Below are 27304 nucleotides of genomic sequence, written 5' to 3'. Positions count from 1 at the left end.
TACATGCATTTTCCCTGTACCTGAGTCTGCTGTTTCCTGCTCTGTTCACACTGAGAGATGGGGGAGGGTGGAAGATCAGCTCCGTGTACTGATAGAGCACTGAGTTTCTATTATGGAGGTAGGTATAATACAACCAGACATCACTGGGGAGGAGGTGTGGACCTTGGTCCTGTTCCTTCTGCAGCTGCCAGTGGTGTCTGGCAGGTTTCTGTTCTTCAGGGGATGCCATCATTTGGTTACGAGCACAGGCTGGGAAGGATGTGACCTGAAAATGGGTCTGAATGGGTAATCTGGAATGAGAGAATACACTGGGGTCTGCTTACACAGGGACCACACTGGGCTAACCCTCAGTCAGAAAGGTTTTGCTGACTGGGATGACCACAGTTAACAGACTGAGAGATTCCCTGCTTTCAGGAGCTGTTTCAAACCCTATTGCTTCTCCGAGCATACTGATTTTACTGTAATTCCCAAAGAATTACCTCTGATATTACACAGAACAGAGTAAGGAAGCCTCACATATCCTTAGTTTGCAACTAGACTGAGCATTATAACTTATCTAATTATAGCTTTTAAAACAGCAACTAGAATTGGCTGATTGAGCATTTTTTTAATGAATGCAATTCTGCATAGAGCACATTCCAGTGGCAACAATCACATACCTGCACTTCCCCTCGCTCTGGCAGGAAATAGTTTCCTAAAAAGCCTTCTCACCAACGAGCTGTGAATGTTTCTAAGGATGACACCCTTCTTCCTAAGCTGATGACCTGAGGACCTCCTGCTCACCAGCCCCACAGAAACAGCCTGCATGACAGAGACAAACAGCTTGGGAGAGCCAAGGGATGAGCAACTCTCTCCTTGGCCCCATGGAGCATTGTCTAGCACAACAATAAAGCCTCAGACTTGATTTTACCACTCTTGGAAGGAGTTGGTAACACCTGCATGTACTACATATTCCGTTTTCTTAACAGTAAGGCTCCAGCAGCCATGGAAAGAGGGCAGGGAAGTGCCAGAGCTTCTCCACTGGCTGGGCAGAGATATCCCCTCTCCTTCAGCAGCTGCCTGGACAGCGCTGATTCTGGAAGCCAGCAGAGCTGATGGGCTATTTCCTGGAGTGAATAACTGAAAGCCCAGCCCCAGCTCTGGCAGTACAAATGTTGGGCACACATTAATTCCTGTGTCATAGTTGCTGGAAAAATACCATTCCCTTGGGATTGCACGTACAGGCTGAGCTCTGCACTGGGCTGCTGCACCATGACTAAAACCAGGGGCTTGTGCTCAGTTCCTGCTGATTCTGGATTGTGGGGATTCAGGTTTTGGGTCTCATCCATTTCAGTGGGGAGCTCTGAGACAGTCTGTGTGTGGCACAGCCAGCACCGCTGAGCTCTGAGCTTTTGGGGCCTCCCATGTATTACTGTGCTCAAAGGAAGAAAATTACATGGATTTTTTTTAGCCAAATTCTGAATAAAGCCCACCTTCTTTCACCTATTGTAATAATATATTTGTGCATAATGTGATATATATGTTACAGAATCAGTAGCTAAATTCATAGCATAATTTTAAAAATAGGCTTCACTATAGATCAATATGTGACAGGCCTATCTATTTTAGTATGTTTTCTTGGTACAAATTATGACAGAAATACAGTAAGTCAGTAATTTTAGATTCCTTTGCATAGACATTGTCACTGTAATTTTGCCAGGAGGGAGAGAATAAATCATACTTTTCCATCTGACTGATGTTCTGTTTCCCCTGTCTGATTTCAATGGCTGTATGCTATCTTCAGAGCTGGCATTGTTCATGGCTCCTTTTATTAAAGCACAGGCACATTATTGAAATTTATTTTGTATTATGATTTTCCAGCCATATGTGAAATTGCAGAACACACAAGAAGGAAAAAAAAAATCCCCACTTTTTTGAGTCATAGTAGAAAAAAAAGCCTGCTGCACACATCTTGGAGAGAAGAATGCCAATATTGCAATGGGGGACCCATGCTGGCCCTCTCCACCCAGGGCTGCCACACTCTTGTTTCTCACCTCAGGGCAGTGTTACCCCACCAGTAACACTCTGCAACATCCCAAGTGCTCCATTCGTATTTGATAATCTTGCACTCCTAGCCTGGGTACCTGGCAGTCTGAGGCAGGCTGTTGTTTACACCACTTAATTTCTATTTCTGGCACAATTCTGGGGGTGGGGAATCCCTTTTTGGTTTCACTGCCTCCTCCAGCATCAGGATGGACACACTGTGTTTCAGGGGCTGAGAGCTGCTGGGGTAGCAGCTGTATACCTGCTTGCATGTGCCTTTTGATGAGAGGCCTTGCTTTGTTCAGTTAAATTCAGGTAATTACATTAATAAAACATTTGAAAGAGCATTAACAAAGGAGAAGGAGGTGCCACTATTCTGAAGTAAAGGTTTCCATAATGAGCTGAGGATCAGTGTATGATAATGCTATGCTTACACAGTCCCTCATATATTTTGGGTTCTGATTACACCCTGAAGAACCCAGCTAGAGCTGTGTCCCTACTGTGCAAAGCACTGTTCAGGAAGACATAAAATCAGCAAGATACAAAAACCTTAACTGAAGGATTACAGGTGATTTGTGGACAAAACAAAGCAATGAACTTGAGATATAGTGGCAGGGAACAGGGGAAAGAAAAATGAAGTAGAACTTTAGCAATGAAATCCTGGCTCTTTTCAAGTCAGCAAAAACTTTGCCCTGGAAGGAAAAATTTCACCTTTCCTGCTTTTTTTTTTTTTTTCTTTTTTTCCTCCAGTGTGGAGGAAAAGGGCAAGAGCAAGGTTTGTTCTCCCACCTCTCCACACTTGTTCTGATGCAAGGGACAAATACTTGGGCATCACCTAGGGACTTTTTCAGTGAGGATAGGTCTGGGAGGAGCAAAGGTGGAAGGGGAGAGAACAAGGAAGTGGAGAAGTCATTGGGAAGGGCAGGCAAATAAAGGCGGCAGCAAAGGATAAGCACTGGCAGAGCCAATGGCTAGAAGAAATTGCAGCTCTGTGCTTGGCAGAAAGGAAGGCAGCCACTGAAGAGCACCCAAAAAATGTCCAGAGTATTTTCCAAGCTCAAGTTCACAACTGCAGGCTGAAGCTGCCCTTCTCACTTGAACATCATCAGGAAGGCCAAAACCTCTGGTGTTCCCACCCAAAGGACAGCTCACCCAACGTTCTGCCAGGCTAACGCAGATATTTTAATGTCTGTGCTTAGGAAATTTCTGCCACTGCCTTGGAGGAGGATGGCACCGTGCTCACTCTCCTGCAGGGACAGGGAGCAGTCCCTGCCTGTCAGTCCAAAATGGAGAGAATATTTCAAGATGTCAGCTTGACAATCTCTTGTGAACTGACCATTTATCTCCCAGCAATGGCATTTTGCTACATATCCAGAGGTCTTCAGGAGGTTATTCTGGATGTGCCTCTGCTGGGTGATGAGAAACCCAGGAAGTTCAGAGCTGATAATGGACTTTCCAAAATGACAACCCAATCCTCTTCCAGTGGCTCCTCACTGTGGCTACAAATACACTGTAACCACGCCACAATTCCATTTCTCAAAGGTGTGTGCTTTTCTGCCAGTAAGTCATGCAAGAGAGCAAAAACTAATCAGCACTTAGGGACACTTGCCTCAGTGACATTTGCAGGAGCTCTCCATCAGCTGCCAATGAACATCCGTCACGCTGGCGGAACACTGTCTCCTTAACTTTACATCAGCTGCTGGCTGGGGACATTCATTTAAAACACAGCCATGTGTACTTACAATAAACAAGACCAATCTCCATTTGCTTGTTGAAGAAAAGGGGAGGCTTAACAGCCCCCCCGAAAGATCTCCAATCCGACAGGCAACCGCAGAGCACTTGGGATTCAGACCTTAACCTCCAGGACTGAAACCAAAGCAAGGATGATGTGTGAGAGAAAAAGCAGCTGCCAAGTGACCCTGAGAGTCCCTGCCAGATCTCTCCGGAGAAAACAGCCTGAGAATTCCAGCTTCCTTCACAGCTTCCCTGCAGCCACCACAGCTGCCTTCACCCCTGCTCTGAGAGCAGACAGTGGGGACTTGAGGGGCCACATTCTAGTCCAACAAAGAGAGAAGCAGAAGACAAGATGGGAAAGAGAGTGATGGATCCCAGTAAAACCCACCAGACCTGCCCTCTCTCCTGCTCCACAGGTATCAGGATCCTGACCACCAGGAACCAATCTGTATTTTAATCTGCACATTTGAATCAGATCATGGCTAACATTAGAGGATTGTGCTGACCTTTTCTGCAGGGGTTTCCAGGTGGAACCCCAGCCTCAGCCAAAGCTGGGGGTAAATCCCACTGGAACCAGGGAATGAGGCAGGCTCTGTACAGGCAGCTGGGGCCACAAACCCACCAACATCTCCCAGGACCCATAAGAGATGAAGATGCTATGAAAATGCTGCCTGGGGTTACTAAGCCATCTGTCAAAGACACAAAATTTTACAAAAGGATACAAGAAAAAACTCACAGTGGGTTTGGATTTATAATTGAACTTCAGTTCAGCATTTCATTTGTACATGTTTATGATTGAGGGGCACAAGCATAAATATTTGGACAGCTGTCTAAGCTACATGGCTTGTTGGCATGTTTGTATTTTGTGCTTATGACTGTTATGACTCAAAAAAATCAGATGTACAAGATCTGTTCACTAGAAGAAAGCTAAATATTCAAGAAATGGGCCTTTGTAACTACTCTTTTACTCTGACAGCATCGCAGTTACTGCCAGTGGTAAGAAAAAAAGAATGAATCACATTTGGATTTCTCACCCCAAACCTGAGAAAAAAAAAAAATCTAGAAACAATACAGGATAATTCACCCAACTGGAAACCTCTCATAGATATTGATACCCTAGAAAAAAAATATTCTGAGAGAAAAAAATTAATCCCAATTTGTGCAAGATCAGGCAGCTGAAATTTCTACAAGATGAGTCAGTCCTGGCACACACACACAGACACACACTTGCAAAAGATTTTTAAATAGAGGCTAATTTCAGCTGAAACTCAGCAGTGACAAGCACTTCTATAGATGACGATTTGGAATCTACATACCAGCAAAAGTAAATCAAGTGGGTGAAAGGGTTCTGAGACCACATAAAACAGTGCCTCTGTTTCCACTGAAAGCAGCCTGGGTTTGAGTCAGAACAGCCTCTCGTCTTTGACTTCAGTATGTGTGCAATGGATGTGAGAAAGTTTGCAGACCTTATAAATTCAACAGGATGAGGGAAGAGCAGAGCTCAGAACCTGTAAAACCTACGAGCTGCTCAAGATTTCATCTGCAGAGATAGCAGGTATAATCTTTATTCTGCTGAAATAAACAACAGAATGCTTGGATGCCTCATAAAATCAAGACCTCAGAGCAGCAGCTTCCTGAATTTTGAAGTTCTGCCTCTCCTATAGAATTTATAAAGTCATAGTTCACAGGTGCTTCTTTTTTCCCCACAAAACAGTGATCTTCCGATCTTCCATTGTCTGACTCTCCTACAGTACTTTGAGGAAAAAAGCAATCCAGTGTTTATTCAAGGTAAACACAGAGATTTCCAAAACATTGGTTTCTGCCCTATCCCACAACATATTGAGCTTTCAGCAAAACACAGGTCCAGGTCAAAAGTTTGACTGTCAGCTAAATTAAGTGTGAAGGATCTCACATTAGTTCTGGACAGAAGGTTACTGTGTGTCAGAGTGCCGTGACACTGTCTACTTTGTGCTTCTCAGAGGGTACTGGAACTTTGCTTTCCACACAACAGCCCAAGTATTTGAATACAGCAAGCGGGGAACCAGATGGCTCCTAACTCTCTCCAACAGCTTTTCTCTCTCCTGTATTCTGTTTTCCTAGTTTAAGCTGTTGCCAGGATGAAATTATTTCTTTCAAGAAAAGAGATAATCTCTTTTCCACTTAATTCACATGCAAAAGATACTTTAATGAAAGATCTATCTCTCCCACTGAAGTCTCTTCAAAGAGTCCGTACAAATTTCTGCTTCCTAAAAATGAGACCTTGTACCTCTCACATGAAAACCTGATCACCTGGGTGGGATATCTCACCACCTGACAACACAGCTGCCAAAATGCAACCACTGAAGTGGGATCATGGGATGAACTTGGGCCAGGCCTTCCCAGGGCAAGAAGAAACTGTTATCTGAGCAGTTCACAAGATCAGCATCTTCATATCCCTCAGCAAAGCAGAGCAGGTTGATCAGGGTGGCCCTCAAGGAGATGCTCCTCTTACATTTGCATTACCTTGTGCTTGAGACATTCAACTGTCTTGGGCAGACTCCGTGACTGCAGTTTCAGATGGACTGATGGAAAAAGATCAACGTACACCACACTTGATAGAAGAAAAGAACTACTAACTGCTACCTTCCCTGAAAATGACAATTTCTGTGAAAAAGGGAACTGCCATCTATGCTACTGAGAACAGGTGAAGTACTCAGACCTATATGAAATTATTTTCCTTGCAGGGAAGACAATGAACTGGCCAAGTGTATAATAAGATCTGGCACTCAGCCATGAAGAGTTCTGGGCTGTTGTTAATTATGGAGGTTCAACTCTTAAAGCCACGTGACCCGGAAGAACAAACTTGTATACCTGCAGCTTTTACAGCCCCTGTTCTTCATTGTGTTTTCCATAGCAGAATTGAAAGCTTGTGATCAAACTCATTAGAATGAGAATTGTAGATTGTGTAGTGGTTTTGGAAAACACTGACTTGTATTTAAGATATATTTCAGGATTTCTTTATGGCATTCCTTACAATAACTCAACCATTACAATGAAACCCACGCTTCTCATTGCTTGAGATGCTCATCTGCCTAGGATTTCGTCTTCTCCATTCTAGACAGCCTTATCACAGTTGAAAAGAAAAAATTAAATAGAGTTTACCATCTACCTATTTGCATGCTCCTACAGGTATGAGTAACAACTCTCAGCATCATGCCATCAATTTTCTGCTATCCAAATTGCAAAAGGGGTCCTTAAAAAGCACTCAGTACTGGTTTACACACCCCTGGTAGTCCAGCATGAGCCATGCTATGAGCAAAGGAGGCAGATGCAGAGGGCTGGCAATTCCCACAGGGAAATTGACTGACCACTGGCCCTCAGGAAGTGCACATAATGGAGAGGTGACAGCTTTTACATGAGCCAGACCTGCATCACAGCTAAAAATGACTTCAGCGTTCATCCATGGCAGTAAGCAAATACTGAATGCCTTTGAGAGCTCCCAACAAAAAATACCATTCCTAAAGCATACTAATATGAAATACTGAAGAAAGGGTTCCATACCTTAAATTCCTCCAAGATTTTGTAACTTTTCCCATGATATTCACAAAAGTTTTTCACTTCTTTGCATTCTGGACAGCATCCATTGTGTTCCACTTTTGTGCACTTTGGGTGGATTTTAGGGCATTCTGGTTGATCACAAACAGGTCCATCCTCAGTACAGACACAGGGACAGTTGGAATGTCCTGGGAAAAAACGTTCTCCCAGTTTGTACACAAAGCCACTGTCATCCACACAGCCCTTCCCCCGGTAATCATCAAAGATCAGATTGTCATTACTGGAGGTCTGGTCCCCTTCATCAGCTGGGTAGTCTTCATGATTGATGGCAGCTGGAGTGACCAAACCAGGGAGCACAAACAGAAGTATCCAGGCTTCATGGACGTGAAGAGCCATCCCCCTCCTCGGCTTCTCCATGGGACCTCAAAGCCAGATACAAACAGTTGCTTCCATAGGGAGACCAGTGTTGCGGTCTGAAAACAAACAGTTTTGAGTGAGAAAAAAACTCAAAATTGAAGGAATATTGACTTATAAAAGTCATTGTTTCAACCAGTACCAAAGAATAAATCAAAAATTTTAACTACCACTGTTTCATTTGAATTAAACCCCTTCTTAATTATTGGCAAATAGAACAAAGCATGTGAAATACCTACATTAGACACACATGCCTGGAAGCAGATGACCATAAAATATCTCTGAAGGAATGGTGGTTCCCAGAATAATCTAATTTTTACTTTCCTCATTTTTGCAGTTGAGTTTTTGAATGGACCAGAAATTAAACCAGCTGCCTGAAATCGCATGGTGATGGGCAGCTTGGAGGGTTTTGAAGCCAAGTTTAAGATTGGTTTAAACCTCCTGTGGTGGCCACTGTCCCTTGGTGCTACGTATGGAGCACAGCCCACTTCATTAAACTGAGATGGGAAACCTGAGCTGAAAAGGAGTTAAACATAATCTGTTGTCAGATCTGTGTCTGATCTGAAAGATGGTGCTGGGTTAAACTCGTGCTGTGAAAGGTGGAATAGTACAGAATCTTATTTACAGCATTTCTGAAGAGGGACTTCCTGGGCTACCAAAACAGCCCAGCCCACAGCAGGTATGTTTAACCCTGTCAGAGACAAAGATGCAATTCACCTTCTCCATTATTCAGCATTTCAGTAATTCCCAGCAAAAAACGCGGAGTGCAGGGCATTAAATGCCTGCATAATGCATGGGGCTGCTGAAATGTGTTGGCCTGATTAAGCTGGAGCCTTTCTAAAACTTCGGGAGCGATGCAGCACGGCCCGACCTCTGGTGAGCCGTGCTGAAGTGGTGGAGTGAGGACGGAGCCCGGCAGGGAGAGGGGCTTTGAGTGACCCCCGGGAGAGTCGGCGCCAGGAGAAAGCTCCGTGCCGGTGTCTTGGGAACACTTCTGGCTGCCCACAGTGCCACATCACTGCCACCAACCTGCCCACGCACCAGCCCACAGCCACCGCAACCCAGGCAGCAAACTGGTTTCTGACCCCTCTTAAAGAAACTGGGCAAAGTATTACAGGAAACTTTTAAATGAGATGAAATATCAGCATTACATGGACTGCAGAACTACGGAGGTAGATGCTGGCACAAACCAAAACAAGAAGGACTGTTGGGGTGTGTGTGCCATCATCCCTTCTTTTCCTCCATTCCCAGAGCATGCACACGGAGTCTACTCAAACGTGCGTTAACCTACACACACGGGCAAACACGTACTCCCCCCACCCCTCCGAGAGACACTGTTATATACTGGCATTTTTGGTGGACTGCAGATGTTCAGCAATTAATTCTCCCTTAACTGAAGCAAAAAAGGAGCAGCAGGAGGAGAAAGCTTTAATCCCAGAGAAGCAGCAAAAGGATTCTGTTGACCAAGCAGTTTTTCCAAAGCCACAACAGAGGGAGACACCGGATATTACACAGGATTTATCAAATTCGAAAAGATATCTTCTTAATTGAAGTACTAGCTGTGTTTCCATCACAAGGACTATGCACCCTCTTGTTACTCCTACTAGCAATATCCACTGTAACATGCTGTTTGGAAATCCAGTGATTCATGCAAATACGGCTGCTTTACATATCTACAGAGCAGAGAATCTCCCCACCTAACGCTACAGGTAGGTTGCAACACTGCAGATTTGTGGGCATTTAGGGGAAAAAAAAAGCAGCAAACAGTGTCATTCATATCTGAGGAAATGTGAAACACTTGTGAGAATCTGCTGGAGTTTTATGAGGGAGCTCTCAAAACAAATGCGTGTGTATACATATATGTATATAAAAGTTCACCCCAGATATTTTGCTACAGCAGCTGAGATGTCCCACAGCAACTCACGGGCACTCGGCTCGATCCTGGAAATCAGACAGACTGCAGACGTCTTGCACGGACACATTTCAACAAGTAAACAAATGCTGCTTGGCTCAGAATTAGTTTACAGCTTGAACTTTCTCATCATTTCTCATCCTGAGAGAGGCCAGGATCGTAGGTAAGTCTCTGAAACGTTTCCATCCGCCTTCCCTCACCCCAAGTAAATAATTCACACCTACCTGATCAGGCTGGACGTGAAAGCTGAGAGGGGTCACGGGCCAACATGGACTGAAAGGTTAGAAACCGATTAGTGAAAGCAGTTCATCCTAATCACGTTTTCGGTGTTGACTCACGGACAATCCCTTTTCCTCCACCTCCCATCGCAAAACGGGAGCGCGGCAGCCCAGCAACCACACCATGAGAACTGAGCTTAAACCCGGCGCCGACGATTCAGAGGGAGAAGGATTCAGGCGGTCCGGAGGCTGCGATGCCGCGGAGAAACCCCGGTGCCAGCAGCAGAGTCATCGCGGCGAACTTGGGCTGCATCTCCTCAGGTCTCGGGGCGGGCGGGGGAGAGAAAACAACCCATCCCTGTCCCCTCCCTGTGCCCGGCGGATCTCCTGCGGCTCCAGCTTCGCCTCGGCGGGGGAAGGGGGGGAGCGATCGCGGGTTATGCGGGAGGCAGGCGGGGGAGGGCGGGCGCAGGAGCCCCGCGCCCGGCGGGCGGGCAGCCCCCGCGCCCCTCCGGGGACTCCCCGGCCCGGGCGCCGGCCATGCCCGCGCCGCGCAGCTCCGCGCTCCCTGCCTGCCCTTATCAGGCTTGATTTTGTTTTTAGGGGGGTGGTAGGGGAAAAAAAAAAAAAAAAAAGGGAGAGACGAACCGGGGAGGGGGGGGGGGGGGGTAAAACCCTAAAAATAATGCAGGGGCGGGGCGCCCCCGCCCCGGCCGCTGCTCCGCCTGCCGCCAGCCGGGGCGACGGCTCTCCTCAGACCTGCCGGTCCCCCTCAGATGCACCGGCTGGAGCTCCCTTCAGCCCGGTTCCCCTCAGATGCACCGGCTGGAGCTCCCCTCAGCCCGGCTCCCCTCAGATCCACCGGCTGGAGCTCCCCTTAGCCCGGCTCCCCTCAGATGCACCGGCTGAAGCTCCCGTCAGCCCGGTTCCCCTCAGATGCACCGGCTGGAGCTCCCCTCAGCCCGGCTCCCCTCAGCCCGGTTCCCCTCAGATGCACCGGCTGAAGCTCCCGTCAGCCCGGTTCCCCTCAGATGCACCGGCTGGAGCTCCCCTCAGCCCGGCTCCCCTCAGCCCGGTTCCCCTCAGATCCACCGGCTGAAGCTCCCCTCAGCCCGGTTCCCCTCAGATGCACCGGCTGGAGCTCCCGTCAGCCCGGCTCCCCTCAGATGCACCGGCTGGAGCTCCCCTCAGCCCGGTTCCCCTCAGATGCACCGGCTGGAGCTCCCCTCAGCCCTGTTCCCCTCAGATCCACCGGCTGGAGCTCCCCTCAGCCCGGCTCCCCTCGGATCCGCGGGTTGGAGGTTCTCTCAGCCCCTCCGCGCTCTCCAGCTCCGGCTCATCGCCGCCGCCCCGGCGGTGTCCGGGAAAACATCCCCCATGGCCGCATTGTGGAAACTTCGCCTCGTCTTCCCACAGGCGGCTGCGCCGGGGAAGGGGCGCCCCGGCTCCTGTGGCTCGTGCTGCGCTACATCAAAAATCAATCTCCTTGCAATTCGGCTGCGCCGGCATTAGGCGTCATTGTAAAGCTGTTTCTCCAGACACCACCTAAAGAGACATTCTTGGTGTTGGGGAAAACACGGTGATAGCAGAAAGAGGGAGAAATAGAGGGGTTTATTTGGATAAAATGCTAAATAATGCTCCATTTGGGCGAACATTCCCCGAATAGTGCAAAGACGAGCCATGAAGCTATAAGCCCGCAGTGCTGTTGTCAGACCGCTCTTGTGGAAGGCGATGAGGGCCACGTGTGTCACTGTGCCCAGGTCCAGAGGCAAACCCTGCCATCGGCGCCCGCGGACAGCAGGGAATCCTGGCCGCCGTGGAAGCGCACACAGCGCACCTCCACCCCGGGGCCGCGCAGGACGGAGAGCTGGCCCACGGCCAGGGACAGCACCTTCACGGAGCCCTCGCTGCTGGCCAGAGCCACCAGGTCACCTGAAACACACGCAAAGGCATCATCCAGGTTGGCAAAGGCTACACAAGACAGCGTCGCGGGAAGTTTAGAGATGCTGGCTTTAAAGAGACTCGCGTGTACTCCTGTTTTCTGAGATGGATTAACAGAAAATTGGACGGATCAATAACAATGAGATTGGATTTTGGAGTGATTAGGCCAGTCTGGAGACCTCGTGTTCTCCTCACAAGGAGCCTGGCTACTTTGACAGAATCACAGAATCTGCTGAGTTGGAAGGGACCCGCAAGGATCACGGAGTCCAACTCCTGGCCCTGCACAGGACACCGCAAGGGTCACACCATGTGCCCAAGAGCATTGTCCAAACCTTTTTTGAACTCTGTCAGGTTTAGTGATGTGCTCATTCTTTGGAGAGCCTGTGCCAGTGCCCAAACACCCTCTGGAGGAAGAACCTTTCCCTAATATCCAACCTAAACCTCTGCTGACACAACTTCAGGCCATTCCCTCAGGTCCTGTCACTGCTCCCCACAGGGCAGAGATCAGTGTCTGCCCCTCCACTCCCCCTCCCAAGGGAGTTGCAAACCCTGATGAGTCTCCCCTCAGTCTCCTCCAGCTGAACAGACCAAGTGCCCTCAGTCACTCCTCATACAGCTTCCCCTCAAGGCCCTTCACCATCTTTGTTGTCCTTTGGATGTTCTCTGATAGCTTAATAATTTTTTTTTAATGCTACAGTGACCAAAACTGCATGCAATACTCAAGGTGGGGCTTCCCCAGTGCATACCAGAGCAGGACAATCACTTATATTTGGATACAATTATTCAGGGACTGATTCTGAAACACAGACTGAGCACCAGAGGAGTAGATGCTCTCCTAATACCTGGAGGTATTGATATCAGACCATGCTTCTGACACTGCTTTTCTTGTACTGCTTAAGACATGAGGATATGAGTTTTCAGCTGGATTTCCAGAAGGTCAGGCATCTAACTGTACTGAGTGCTTGCTCCCTTATATCCTTTTGGAAAAAAAAAAACACAATATTTAAATCCTTAGTATAGAATAGGGTTTAACAGTAGAAAAAATAAAACAAAACCTAAAAAAGGTTCTAAGGAGTTCTCAGTTTCCATGTGCTTTTTTGCAAATCAAATGGACTCAGTTTTCAACACTTTTAAGGAAGCAGAATGTGTTTATAAGTTTACCATCTTCCTGCTTAAATAAAAGCACAGGTAATAGCTGGTAAGTGATATGTTTGAAGTGCCTCTTACCCAGTCTCCAGATAAAGACTCTCCTTTAGAAATTAGCTATAATAATAATGAGTTTCACGTACCAAAAAAAAAAAAAAAAAAAATCAATACATTCATTTCAAAGCTGATGTGGCCCTAACAACAACAGGATCACTGTACTGTCAGTCGTGATCTTGGTCAAACACCTGTTTCTATTTAGAGCAAGTTCAATACACCCTCCGAGTGATTATAGCTCTTCTGATGTATTGAGATTTTCTCTCTGAAAGCAAAGACATTGCCAGCTGAAGAATAATTAAAATTGACACTGACCAAGTCAATCTGGCACCAAGGTCATAATTTTGGGGAAGATTATGAAAAACAGGAGATATTTTTCTATTTTTAGTAACTCAGGTTATTCACCAAATAGCCAATGGGAACATACTGCCCAACAGACGTGAGCACGGAGGATTTTATCCAAGTTTTAACACTTCAGGGCCCTGGGTGTGCCTATGTGATGTACAGTTTATCCAGGGAATATGTTGTCCCTCCGTTCAAACTAGATCATAATGATGCTGTCTGTTCTGCTCATGAAGAGCTTCATTTCACCATTTATCAAAAGAAACACGTAGCCTAAAAAGCTAACAAATGCACTGAGAATATTTAACCACCACTTATGCTTAGTGTGGTCATGGATATTTGTGCAAGAAAGGGAACTAGCAAGTGGAGCTAACCATGATAAATATGCCCTATTTGCAAACCTTTATAACTACTCGGCTTCTTCATCTAGAACAAAGCCTGACACAGCAAAGATCTGTAGAATGGATTAGAGTGTCCAAAGCAGCAGATGTGAATATTTATTATAAACTCTCCTCCAGCAAGTCTTTGCTGACGGAAGCATTGCATATGGATTGCACTTGCAGTGAGACTCTCCAGGCAATCGCTGGATGACTTCTCCAGGAGCCAAAGAAATGCCATTTCGCCTGCAGCCCTGACACCACAGCAGCTGGGCAGGGGGTTAATGCCACTTCCAGCTTCTCAAAACCACTAATGAACCCACTTGTTACAGAGAGGGACAGGCAGGAGAAAAGATCTGGACAGCTGCAGTCCACTTCCAGAAAGTAAGGGCAGGACAGAATGACAACTGAGACAAAGCTTCAGCTCATTCACTCCTTGAGTTGAGCAGCGCAGGGGCAGGCCCCAGCCCTGCATTTTTCTGCATGCTTTGCTAGGTAATCACATGCCTGAATCACAACCATAGCACTCATCCTGTCAGTCCATGCCAGTATTCTGACAGTCCTGGGAAATGACAAAGCCAAGAGGGAAATAGAGAGGGTCAGTAAAAGCCAGCCAGCTAGGAGGTGCAGTAGTACCCTGCACTGCCTCCACTGCTAGCACTCACTGGGGAAAGGATGGAGGTGCACTTGGCAGCCCTGGTGAAGAATGATTAATTTCACAGGAATTTCTCCCTGAGTTAGGATGTGTTACTATTGCTGACCATGATACAGCCACCTCCTGGCTCAGTAGCAGCAGGATGCCCAGGCAGATGCATGCGAGGGGGAATGCACAAAATGACATCTCATTTCCGTCACCCTTTATGTCAACACTGATCTACGGGCTCATAACAATTTGCTCATTATAATGTAAATTTACTCCCTCCTTCCTTCTGAAAGGAGATGTTTCATTCTGGGAAGAGGGAACAAATTGTGTTTTATTGCTCTTTCCAAATTTTTTCCAATTAGGAAAGCAAACAAAAACTACTACATAATTGTGATGCAAAGCTGTATTTTATTGAAGGATATTTACTTGTCACTTACAAAGGCACTTTGATATAACACTGGAGGAAAGTAAAAGCCTGAAGAGAGGTTGTTCTTCATACCTTTGACCCAACTGTCAGGTGGGGCCGGTCTATGCAAACTCACTGAACTGAGCAGTTAGGCTGATTTGCATTGAAATGAATAGATTCTGCTTAGAAGATGCAAAGTCTCCAGGACTCTGACCTCTAGATCTCACAGTTTCTATATCTCCAGCTCACAAGGCTTCCAGAACCTGCTCTGGATCTGCTGGTGCACTTGGCAACATGGGGAGATAAAGTGAAGCCTTGCTCTGGCTGGCCCCACGCCAGTCCTGAGCTCAGCCTTCTTCCTCAACCTGGCAGACAAGGAGTGATGACAAAGCACATTGCCACCACAAAGAGACCCTACAGTAGCAGCCTCAACCTGGCAGACAAGGAGTGATGACAAAGCACATTGCCACCACAAAGAGACCCTACAGTAGCAGCCTCTGTACTAATCACTGCTGATTTGCTGTAGCCCATTGCTAAACACAAGTACTAATTTTTCTGATGTACCCCTGTTATGTCCTTAGAATAACATAAGCTCTGACCATCTGGACACTTGCTTCAAGAAGGATGCAGTGAGTTGGAAAAGGTAAAGAAAGGTAGCAAAGCCAATTAAAGGTACAAACAACTTCTGAGCAAGGAATCCTTACAAGGGGATGACAGCTTAGCCAAGAAAAAAACTGCATTAAAATGTACTTGGCTGATGGTGCTTACTCCATGTGCAAACCTCAGCCTTCAGTCCTTCCTTGGGGATCCACAGAGAAATGTGGAGCCAAGCCAGACCCCAGATTGCCCCCCAGGGGATGATGAAACACAGGGTTTCCATGGAAATGCTCATCTGAATCCCACCTCACCTAGGAGCTGCGGGGTAGCCAGAATCTGGACTCTCTGGACAGTCACCTTCCTGCTGGGACCAGACTGAATTTACTCTGGGGAATCACTGCACTTTCAGCTCCCTCTTTTGCCCAGCACTGGAGTTAAGTACTGCTGTAGGTTTCCAGTCCCAGTGTCCTACAGAGAAAAGCTCTGTTCTTGTCTCCAGACTGGCAATGCTCTTCGTTTTAGGCATTGATTAATTACAATGCAGTGCTGTTGTTTGGGCTGGAAATACACTTGTACTTAAAACAATAAAAATCATCCATGCCCTTCTAGAAGAACTATTCCTGCTACTAAAACTGTATCACTACATTGTTTTGAGACCAGAGCTGAACCCTAAAATCACTTAGTACCTCAGAGACAGTAATATTTTAGTTTTTTTTTTTTTTTTTTCACTTTTAGGATACATATCCCACTCTGGAAAAGGGGGTAGTTAAAATTAATTATGTTGTATGCAAATATGTTCTTGTACATTTTCCAAATGTACATAAAGTTATGGGTTTGATAAAGACTGTAGCCATAAAGTGCCAAAAGTAGGAATCTGGCAAAAATCCCACCAAATTTACTGGAGTGTCCATACTGACCTAAACATGTGAACTTAAAAGCAAAGTTACTGCATTCAGGGAGGCTCAGTTGTGTTAGATATAAGGAAGCAACCTGCTTTTTCTCATCTGCAAGGAACTTTGCATACCTAAGGAAAGGAATCCTAAGGAACCAAAGCCCCTCCTGTGAAATCAGTATGAAATCCATCTCCTAATTTGAACTGGTGGATAAATTTAAAATAGTGCAGGCGTGTTGAAGCAACCTAATTCGTTACTGCATTTCTTCAGAAGACAGAACTAGACAAGATGATTTGCTGGGTTGATGGTTCCAAATTACTTGGGGTAAAAGGAACAAAACCTGTACTTGTCGAAAGACAGTTTGACAATTTATATTTCATAAGAGCCTAACAGAAATCACAGCTATGACTACTGTCTTCCTGGTACAATGGATTTTGAGTGAAACCTTGCCAGGACCACACTGCTTTACAGGTCCAAACAGCTGCAAACTGTGACAGTTTTGGAGCAAACCATCACCACTCCTCACTGCTGAGCCTTTTTATATGCCCATTAAAGCATTTAACTTTTCTTTGGGCAAATTAATTTACTAATTCTGTAACATGCCATTATCAAATACTCTGAAAAGTTCTGTTTTAGCCCGCCAGTACTTCATGTTTCTGGAGCAGTCTAGCAGCTTCAGTGCTAATAAAACAGTGTTGTAACAAAAGTCACAAACTCCAGAGCTCCCCAGGCACATCAGGCTGAGACATTCTTCCTGATAACTGGCACTGTTTGCTCACTCCCAGTAACATTTTACATAGGCTCAGCAGCTCAGGGGAAGTCTTCTGCTCAAAAATGGGGCAGAACAAGGACAGTGACAGATCAAAACCTCTCCTTTTTGCTCCAGCAGCTCCTTCTCTCAGAGACAACGGAATAGTCGAGGAGCAGGAGCTGGGCAGTTGTTTCTAGTAAAAGCACAGCAGTTACTTTGGACTTCCTTGCAAATAATTCTGATGTGATAACTTCCCCAGTTTAAAAATTACTTGCACTGCCTAACTGTAAGCAAAGCATCCATCTTCAAAGACAAACCCAGCTATTTCTGGGTTTAAATTAAAAAGAAAAAATCTTGTGCGGATTGAAGAAATTCTGTTTATCCTAACTGCATACAGAAGCCTGAGACCATTCCTGATGGCAGAGATGAAATAACATATCAAAGAAAGAAAGCAAGAAAAGCGTTGATCAATAGGGAAATGGTTTTTATACACATCAGAACCAATTTAAAGAATTCTCTAGGATCAATTGAGATAGACAGAAATGCTTCTCAGCATTTATTACCTGTGGAGGGAATATTGATCCCATCCATTGATTTCTCCTGTGCATGTAGACCAGCATCTGGTTTTGTTGTGTGGGTTTTTTCCCAAAGAAAGATGACCCAAAGTGGAAGGTATCAAGAAACTAATATTTTAAGGACTTCCATTAATGGTTCAACCAATGTTATTACACAGAACTTTTAAACTTTGTTCAAGAATAGTCAGAATGTAATTTATCTTCATTTTGGCACATGATTGTTAGTCAATGGAATATATTTTAAGATAAGTGGGTTTTTTTTTGAACCTTACTTACCAAAGGCTACCACTTCCTTACATTACACATTGCATCAAACATTTTCTTTCCCGTTCCCCTTTTAAAAGGAATGTCTCTTCATGGTAGTGTTACAAGTTGTACAGCCCTAATGGATTATATTCCCTCCGAATTTAGGTCTTTTGTCATTATTGGAGCTGCAACCATTTGCATCTTCATCAGGATCCTTCAGCCTGGAATCTCCTAGGAATTGGGCACCTCTCAAGTGAGGTGTGAAAGGTAGAAATATCCAGTCCCTCCCTTTAGTAATCTGGCTGACAGAGAATGTGCTTGCCTACATAAAAGTAAATGGAATATTTACAAGGGCTGCAAACTATGATTGCAGTGGCTGTAGATAAAATTCTTCATTACTGTCACACTAAGCAGAATGCTATTTACCAGGCAACTGATTTCAACATATGATAGATGGTGGACAATTTTTTTTTTTTGTTCTATAAACAGCTTTCAACAAATATAACAACTATTTCTTGTACACTATGTTCTGCTTGGGAATGCACTTTTTAGACATTATTATAAGTCCTCCAGTCTCAAATGTGAGTAAAACCTCCTAAATATTCTTGTGGAAATAATGATGACCCCCTTCCTCCCTTTGCCTTCACATTCTATTTAGATCTTTCATGGACAGGGTATAGAAGAATAATCTTGAGCAGTTTGTAATTCACTTGAAGCAATTTGCTAAATATTCTCAGTAATGAAGAGTAAAAGGAAAGCTGGGAAAGAGAGAAGACGTCCAAGAATCTGCTGATACAGGTGTTTAATACACTGGTACCAAAATAAAATCCTTTTGTCATTCTTTCCAGAGACTTTTTTTCTTTCTCCTTTCTCACAAGTGTTTAAATAGACATAGATTTGGCAAAGCATACTAGGGAAAAATAGCTCATCTCAGAGTGCACTTAAGCTCGTGACTCACCATATGCATGTGAAGTCATTCAACTCAGTGCAATCACATTCTCAAATGAGGCAGGGTCAGGACACCACAAACAGAGCCATTACTGCTACAAGGACTTACAGCACAGGGTCTTAGAGTGAGCAAACTCACTTCTTGTTTGGCTTTCAGCAGGACAGCAGTCAGGCCTCCTGAACAGAAAGGCAGCGTTTTAGGCTGAGTAGGGCCATGTGGTGCAGGTGAGCTAGACCCAAGGATCATAAAAAGGTAATAACAGGAAAGTCAATGCAGAGAAGTTTCTCAGTCAAATTATTCAGCTGAAATTTACAAAGGTGGAAAGCGATTCCCCTGGAACACAGAAAAACTTCAAATTACCCAAGCAGTGTGTTAGCAGAAATTCAATTCACATCTTTAAAGATCTGCATGTAGAGATTTGGCCTGGCTGATAAATGAGTGTGGAGTGGGATGATTTGGCCTGATGCATTTTCCTCCAAAGAGTGAAGGTGTGGAGTAATGTTTGGCTGGTGGAAAAAGGGGACTTCTCTTAACTTCTTACTCTGTGGAACTGTGACCTAGATGAAGGAGCATTATTCCTGGAGATTAAACAGATCTCAGAACTTGACAAATCTTTTTCAAGCAAGAAATCACCAGAAAGTTACCCAGACCAAAGAAAGCATTTATCTGATAGAAGAAAATCCTTTATATAAAAGAACTTAAAGCCTTTTTATAAGGATTTCTAGACCCAGACCATTACTGTAAAGCTCCCTTTCAGCTGGACTTGAGCTTGTTTATATTACATTTTAGTTGGCCTTTTGGTAGCATTTTGGATTTTGTAAGTAGCTTCAAAACAAAGCAGAAAGTATTAAGGCAGAAACTTTTGAAGCAGAGTCTTCAAGATGTCAAAACCTTTCTGGATGTGTTAATGAGGCATGTTGAATATATTAAAAATAATATCTTGAGAATAAAAGGAAAATACCTTCTTGTCTAGGACTGTTTTTTAAAATGAAAATGTCTGTCAGAGCAGAATATTTTTATGCATATAATAGAAAGGCACTTGTCTAGCTTTCAGTGTTACCTAGAATACCTGTATGTGGGCAGATGTGTAGGTCTGTCTTTCCAAGGGAATCTACCTTGAGGAAAAAAATGATGAGGAAGAACCAAGCCATCCTGGCAAAAATCCTCAGATCACTTCCAAGTGCAGGACCTCAGGCTCACCAAGCTGTTCTGAATCCCAAAAGGCAGCATTTGGTTTTTAAGTCACCACTAAAGGGGAGGTGTTGAGTGACACTGCATCCACGGGGAGCTGCAGTATCAGGTTGGCTGAGAAACTCCCGAGAAGGTGACATCAGTACTGGTGCTGCCGCAGCTGTGCTTGTGCTGCTCAGGACAACAACATGACATAAATGTCACATTTTAAGAAAGCAACAGAGGAAAAAGGAAAGATCGGTACCATCTGATGCTCTTCAAAAAGGAATAAATCACCATAAAATTATCTGCAGGAGTTGACAAGCTGAACCTCTGCTTGCAAAGAAACTTTTTCTGTGATGGCAAATGCTCCAGAGCATGGCTATGGTTCACATTCAGATCTTGTTCTGAAGAACAAGCTCTTCTCTTATGTTAAACTTACCTATTGGAAGCAGCATGCCAAATACTGTACTGCAAGTAACACTATCTCCAGAACACATTAGCTGTTTTCTTGGTGTTTCAAGAGTTGCACTTATATTAACTAAAAACTTTCATTAAGAAAAATAATACTTACTGATGAGCTAACTGAGAAAAATTAAGTCACAGCAAAATTTCTGTTATTGAAAATTATTCTAGTTTCTGCTACAAGTGAGGTCCCTGAATATAGATTTGGATGCACAAAACCATGCTTTCCTCTAAACTTCTTACTTGGCTGCAGCTGTATGTGTTTTAGGCATTGGTATGCCTCACTTTTAAGAATTCGGTGAAGTTGAGCAGTGTACAAAGGGATGAAAAATTCCAGGTGTGTAGAACATAGCTTTGAATAATGGAAACACCAGTTAGAAAGCATTCAGAGAATAGAAGATAACCTTTGTATTAAGGCTCTGCTCCTTCTCCTTTCCCTGCTTTGAGAGGCCTGCAGTCTTTCAGTTAAAGCCTCCCTGATCCTCCTTCCCTTCTCAAGCGATAAGATGGATATGCTTGTGTTACAGAAGATGTGACTGGGGTATGAACACTGATTTATTTTTCCCTTGGACAGCATATGCATCATCCTTTCCATTAACTCTAAGTGAATGACCAGATGTGTAATCGCTTCCTGACACGGAGTGGGATTCATCTCATCTGACCTTGCCATCCCACAGTGGGTTCAGTTCATGCAGGCTCCTTCTGCACCCACCAGGGAGGAAAACTGCCTTTCCCAGGAGCTCCTCTGCCTCTCTGGGACAGCAGGTGGCTGTGTCTGTGTGATGACTACAGAAGGACCTCCACAGCTCCTCCTCATGCAGCTCAGGCAGGGTGACACTAAATCCCATGCAGGAGTTCCAAACAGGCACCTCAAAGACATTTTAAAAGAGAATTCCCTAACGTGCACTGCTGGCAGATGTGTAAACCAGAACATCTGCAAATGTACCTAGGCACCTGTATCCATGCAGGGCTTTAAATACCATTGAAAGCCAGGCTTCCATAGGCAATGACCTCTACTAAACCCAGGTGTTAATCATTTGGTGCAACTCCCATGCTGTGGCAACACTCCATAATTTCAGTAGCATTTGATAGCAAAGCAGATCATGTGCATCGCCAACTTTTTGTAACCCTATTAACTCTGAGATAATGGACTTGTCTCTGCTATATTTCTAAGCTTATTGGACTGGGCTGTAATTAGCACTTCCTTTTTTTTATACAAATCTCTTGACCCCCAGAGCCAGTTCTTACACCACAGCTAATAACTGCTGCAGGTGATCAAAGCCTGAGATGGAGGTGGGACACAGACCTAGAAGCCAAACTTCAGTTTACTTCCAGAGTTTAAGCAAGAGTCATGAAAACTGCTGCAGAGAAAAAGCACTTTTAAAGGAAGGTAAAATTTAATTCACTTTGCCTCAAAATGTTCTGCTTAAGAGTTTTACCTCTGAATATGCTCCTTAAAGAGAGGTTCAGTGTCCTTATGAGTGCAGACCAGAGCAGCTCTGGCTAAACATAGTGGATTCTTAATGCTTTTTGCACTCATCAGTCTTTCCCAGCAAATAAACAGGAAACACTTCTGTTTTGTCCTTAAAGCTAGCTTCTTGTTACCATTATTATTTTAATTATTTTAATTATTATTTTAATTACTTGTTACCATTATTATTTTACATAGTGGATTCTTAATGCTTTTTGCACTCATCAGTCTTTCCCAGCAAATAAACAGGAAACACTTCTGTTTTGTCCTTAAAGCTAGCTTCTTGTTACCATTATTATTTTAAGCTTAGAGGATGATCTTAGAGGAATTTATGTGGATTCTGGTTTCTGTCAAGCCAAGTCCTTTGTTACACGATTCTTCTGGGACATGGAGGCTCATGTGGGGAGGGTTAAAGTCCTGCTGAGGTGGCTGGGAAAGCCAGGCTTGGCTTGTGCCTCCAGCTTAGCCTGAGGTTCCCCTCCTGACTGTGCAGTGTCCCATCTGTTGTAGCTGTCTGGGCTTCTTCTCTGGTGACTGGAAAGAGATGAGTCACATAAAATGTGCTATGCACATCCACACTCTCCATTCTCTCCACGGCTAGCTTGACCAAATTATCTCATTTTTAGGTGTTCAAATAGATGGGGCTCAATGCTACCCTTAATCTCAAATTTCAACTCTCCCAACTCAAGTTAGGTTTTTCTTGTCTGTTTGTAAAACTTGCAGGAGAAAAAAAAATGGGAGATTTTAAATCTTAATCAGTGCAGCCTTCAAATGTTGCCTACACTATCACGATGATACAAGTGAAGCAGCGTTGCAGAGTGGCTTTTATCTTTCTTCCACATTACAACTAAATAGTATTTCACCATGGCAGTAAAACCAAACAGACAGACACACAGGAAGACTCTGAAAACAAAACAAAAACCCCAAAGTAGAAAACTGGGCTTAATAATATCTTCTCCAAGTACAAGCTCCAAGAGACTCCCTTTAACTTAAGCATGTTATTGTCAACAGAGGCCTCTTTGTTCAGCTGTTCTCTTAAAAACATTCCTATTACTGTCATTCCTGGTGTTGTCATATTCACTGCCTTGACAGCACACAAACACTGTGCTGTAAAATCTGTCAGAGAGGCCAGCTGATTTCCTACATCTTCTGACACCTGCAGGTCTTTAATATCAGGCTGTCAGAACACCTGAGAGGGAGGCGGGTGCTTCCCTGTTCAGGCTGTTACTGTGACTACCATCACCCACACTTTAATCATTAGCCTTACACTGCTGTGAAATCCTGACTTTTATGCCCTCGGAGTCCCATGCCAGAAAACGCTACTGGCATAAATCTATCGTAGAGGTTAGCTGGCTCACTAACCCACGGAGTCTATACGTAAAACGAAGCCTTTATGTCTTTATGTTTTACAAAGCTTATATAGTGTTTTCCTAAACTTTCTTCTGTGACTTTTTTTTTTCAGAGGGGAGCTGTAGTAGGTGTTAACAATTACTCAGTGACAGGCGTAGGTGAAAGTCATCTTCTTAAAATAATTCCTTCTGTGCCAGGACCCTTTTGTCTTTGGGTGTACTCATGAAGCAGATGAGCTTGGTGGGCAGTGAGTTTTCTGTAATGCAAAACTCCTCAGATTCAATATTAAAATGAAACTGAGAGAAGCAGAACAAGAGTAAATCAGACCAGAGCAGTCCCTGATCTTTAACTGTTTATGGCACTACCTTTACAGGGATGAGAGCATCTGTAATCCTGCTCCTGCTCGGCTGTTGTCCCCCAAGTGACAGTGAACTAAGTGTTCTTGGGCAAATAATTATCCTGGGATACTTGGATACAGAGAAAAATAAATGAAGAGCTGTTAAAAAAGATTTTATAGCCTCCCAGATCAGGGTGCTGCTGAGGTGTAGCTGTCTGTGCTGCTACCAACAGCCCACGGTGATCTCATGGTGCGACACAGCACCACAGAAGCCACACGGGCAATGGATTTAGGAAATCCCATTCCAAGAACAAAGAGTGTGGTAAGCAAAGCACGTACTTCCAGGTAGTATGAGTCAGGTAAGCCACCAGGAATGATGGATGAATGTTGTGTAGCTTTAAGTGACTGTATTGATGCTCCAAGAGTTTCTGCTCACAGAGAGGAGAACAAAAATTTAGGTCTTTAGTGCTTTAATTGCTAAAGAACATGTGCTGCAGGAACTTAATAACTTATTTTTTTGCGAATCCACGAACACCCCACAAGAGCATTACTGGAGAATCAACAGAGTTGTGGCTGAGGCAGAGGTAGGACAAGTTTGGAGATCAGTTCCAATAAGTGCCTTGCTGCCTGGCAGCACAGTTCATTTAATTTGCCCGGGCCTCAGCTCTCCATCTACAACAGAAACCTGAATCACCTCTTTGTTCAGCTCATCTCTTTAGGCTGACCGGGGTAGGAACCTCTACAGCTTGTCCAGTGGAGCCTCTGGGCATTCTCAAAAAAAGTCATAAATAATCACAGAATGGGTTGGGTTGGAAGGGACTTTAGAAGTGGTGCAAGGCAGCAGCAGATCTCCTGGCTCTGTGTGCACACAAGGCATCGAGCGAACCCGGGGGGATAACACCCAGTATCACCCCCTTGGGCTGCCAAATGCCCCCCACCTGTCCTCGGGGCATGGCCAAAGCTGGGCAGGGAGCGTGGGCTGGCTGCTCCTGCCTGGAAAGGATGCTGCCGTGGGGGTAACAAACGCCGCGTGTCATCGCGGCATTTATGGCACCAATGCTGAACCGCTGGACAGCATCCAATGAAAACCTGCGGTGAGGTAATGGGACGCAGCTAGAGAGTGCTGAAAAGGAATCCCCAGCTAATGTAGCTCTGATGCTTTCGAGTCTACACAGAACATCTTGTGGTACTACAGCTAAGTGATAGTTAAACAAACAACAAAGGCAATTGTAGGGTACTTCAGTCACTTTGCAGATTTATGGTGCTTTGAAGGCAGCTCCTTGCCAAGGTTTTCAGTGGGGTTAACGCTTTTGACTCCTATGCTTTAAGTGTCTGAAAGATATAAATTGTGTTTCACTTGCTGTCCTGGACTGACTGGGTCATTGCTACTTTTTTTCACAGCCAAAAAATATTTTTAATTCTTTATGGATTATTCATCCATTGCCTGAGAAGCCAGCATAGGTCAAGTCTGAATGAGTTTGTCTCAGAGCCTGCAGACCGGCTGCTCTTTCAAGCCTAAGTTCATGACGTGCAACAGTTTCCAAAATTAAAATGTCCTGCTAGACCCAAGTAGTTTCTGATATATTAGATTAAGATATAAAATCTAACTGTGAACCCCTTGAACTGTGTTCCTGTTCCTTGAATTGGCCATTTGCAATCCTACTGATTGCTTGGAGATGTTAGTTGCTCTTTCCTGTGCTCACAGAGCCAGTTACAGACAAAAACCGTGGTGGTAGGGCTTTGTAAATCCAATCCATCCCCTTCCTAGAACTGCATAAGCATCGGTAGTTTAAATGATTTTCATTTAAATCCAAGTTACCAAAGCAACCCTTTCAGATATAGGCATTCAACTTTCTCATCTGCTGGATGACTCTGGCTAATATTTAGGCTGTCATGGTCTCCAAAAGAAGGAAGACTGCAATTCTCCTCCACCACCGTATTATCTTTTCTCATTGCTTTTATATTTTGGCAAACCTGCAATGATGGGAGGTAATTCTAGCTTGTAAGATCTGAGAAGAACTGAATGCAAATCCCAATGCATTCAATATCTAAATATGTAATCTTCTGCAACCTCCGTGTCTCCTCCTGATTTACCCAAAAAGCTGGTGAATACTTTGCTATTTTCCCTTTCTTTTGAAACATAGGATTTGCACTAATAGCTCTTTTCCTTTTCCAGCAATAATTTTCCTTCCTCTTGTACTGCAGCTCAGCACCTACCTGCAGATGTTGTTCTCAGTCTAGCCTATGTCCTCTTCTACATCCATCCAGTTCTTTACTCCACACTCCCTATTCTTCACTTTCTCACCTGTGCCTCAGGAGGTCCCATGGCCATCCGTCTGGATAACACATCCTTTCCCCACTTCCAGCTCCACACCAAACCTGCTCTTCTCCTGACACATTTCCAACTTGAAGCACTGGTTTGACCTTTTTTTTTTGTGATTTACATATTCTTTGTAATTTAGCTTTTTAACCAGCATATCAACACAGCCAGGCTGCTGTAACTCCTGGATTACTAAATCATCTACACGATTATCCTGATGAGACAAAAAATGATGGTACAGAAAATGACTTAGAAATTCCATCCTCCACAAAATTTTAAATGCCTTCTGTATTATTCTTAATTAGTAAGTTGTTTAATAATACTGTCCTGACATAGTCCTGTGAGGAATTATAGGAATTAACCGGAGCTGTTACTATGCACAATTTTCCTTGTCAGAACACAAGTCTTACTCTCAGTGCCACGTGTTTTGGGCCAGCACAGACCCAGGCCCTGGCCAAGAAAAGCTTTGGCCTCATGGTGGGACAGAGTTATCAGCCACATCTCACGAAAGAATCTTCAGCCTTTGTGTTTCTTCATTTATACACAAAGAATTTAAACCATAACGTTAGGGCAGAATCCCAGATCTTATTTTGTGTATAGGGAAAGCTGTGGGTTACATCGTGTTCCTCCACATTGGGAGAGCTTTTGCTTTACATATGACCTTGTACTCCCGTGATTCTATCCCCATGGATAGAAATCTCTTTTATCTGTACACTCAGGTGAATGGATGATTCCCTAATTTTGTTAATGTTTGCTATTAACTTTTAATAACCTTCACAATTCAATTAATTTGAAATTTCCATTAGACAATTGTGTCTGCTCTTTCTTTCTACTGGAAGTGAGTCCAGATCTTTGAGTTAAAGCTGCAAATGGATGCAGCTTCAATAAATAACATTTGTTTTAAAATGGGGCTCCTGTATGGTTCTAGAGTTTCTCAAAAGCTGGAAATGCTCAACTGAATTTCCGATTGCAGCAGCTACTGAAGGGAAAAACCAGGCTCCACTTTCATATCCAGCCTCTCTCTGATTCTCTTTATCTGTCTGTCCATGTATATGTACCTCCAAAGGTTTGATTCAGACTCAGTCCCTGATTTCTTTATGTATTACATTTGCCAGGGAGTTGGTCTGATTTCACAAGAGCTTTTCCAACATAACCAAAGCAACCATGCCAGGCTGCATAAATGGAATTTCAGCAAGCACTTCTGAACAGAACCTCTTCACCAAATTGTTTTTCTGTAATTGAAAAATATCTTTCAAATGGAACCACTTAGCATAGCTCTGAACTCCATCCAGGATGGTCATAAACTGCTGTTCACTGGCTAAGGCCCAAGATTTTAACATCAGATACAAATGCAGTAGCAGATGCCAATACTGCCAACACCAAAATCTGGCCTGATGAGCTCCATTTTAAAGGGTTTGTTTCTTTGTTCTCATTCCT

General features: G+C 44.3%; 1 protein-coding gene across 13 annotated transcripts in view; it reads right to left on the bottom strand.

The window, feature by feature from the left end:
- Nucleotides 1-27304, bottom strand: part of VWC2L (von Willebrand factor C domain containing 2 like) — a 405818-nt gene that overhangs the window by 34888 nt on the left and 343626 nt on the right. For 3 of the 13 annotated variants that reach the window (XM_068196550.1, XM_068196549.1, XM_068196552.1), the window contains one exon: nucleotides 11427-11766. In XM_068196550.1, the coding sequence (XP_068052651.1) occupies nucleotides 11582-11766 (185 nt within the window). In that variant the 3' untranslated portion in view covers nucleotides 11427-11581. Of the gene's footprint in view, nucleotides 1-5860; nucleotides 6301-7296; nucleotides 7764-9628; nucleotides 9758-9840; nucleotides 10449-11426; nucleotides 11767-27304 lie in introns of those variants that run through there. The other 10 variants (XM_068196559.1, XM_068196562.1, XM_068196561.1 and 7 more) reach the window with 9 other exon arrangements.

The sequence above is a fragment of the Anomalospiza imberbis genome, chromosome 7 (assembly GCF_031753505.1).
Source record: "Anomalospiza imberbis isolate Cuckoo-Finch-1a 21T00152 chromosome 7, ASM3175350v1, whole genome shotgun sequence".
Lineage (NCBI taxonomy): Eukaryota > Metazoa > Chordata > Aves > Passeriformes > Viduidae > Anomalospiza > Anomalospiza imberbis.
This window is presented reverse-complemented; position numbering and strand designations above follow the sequence as displayed.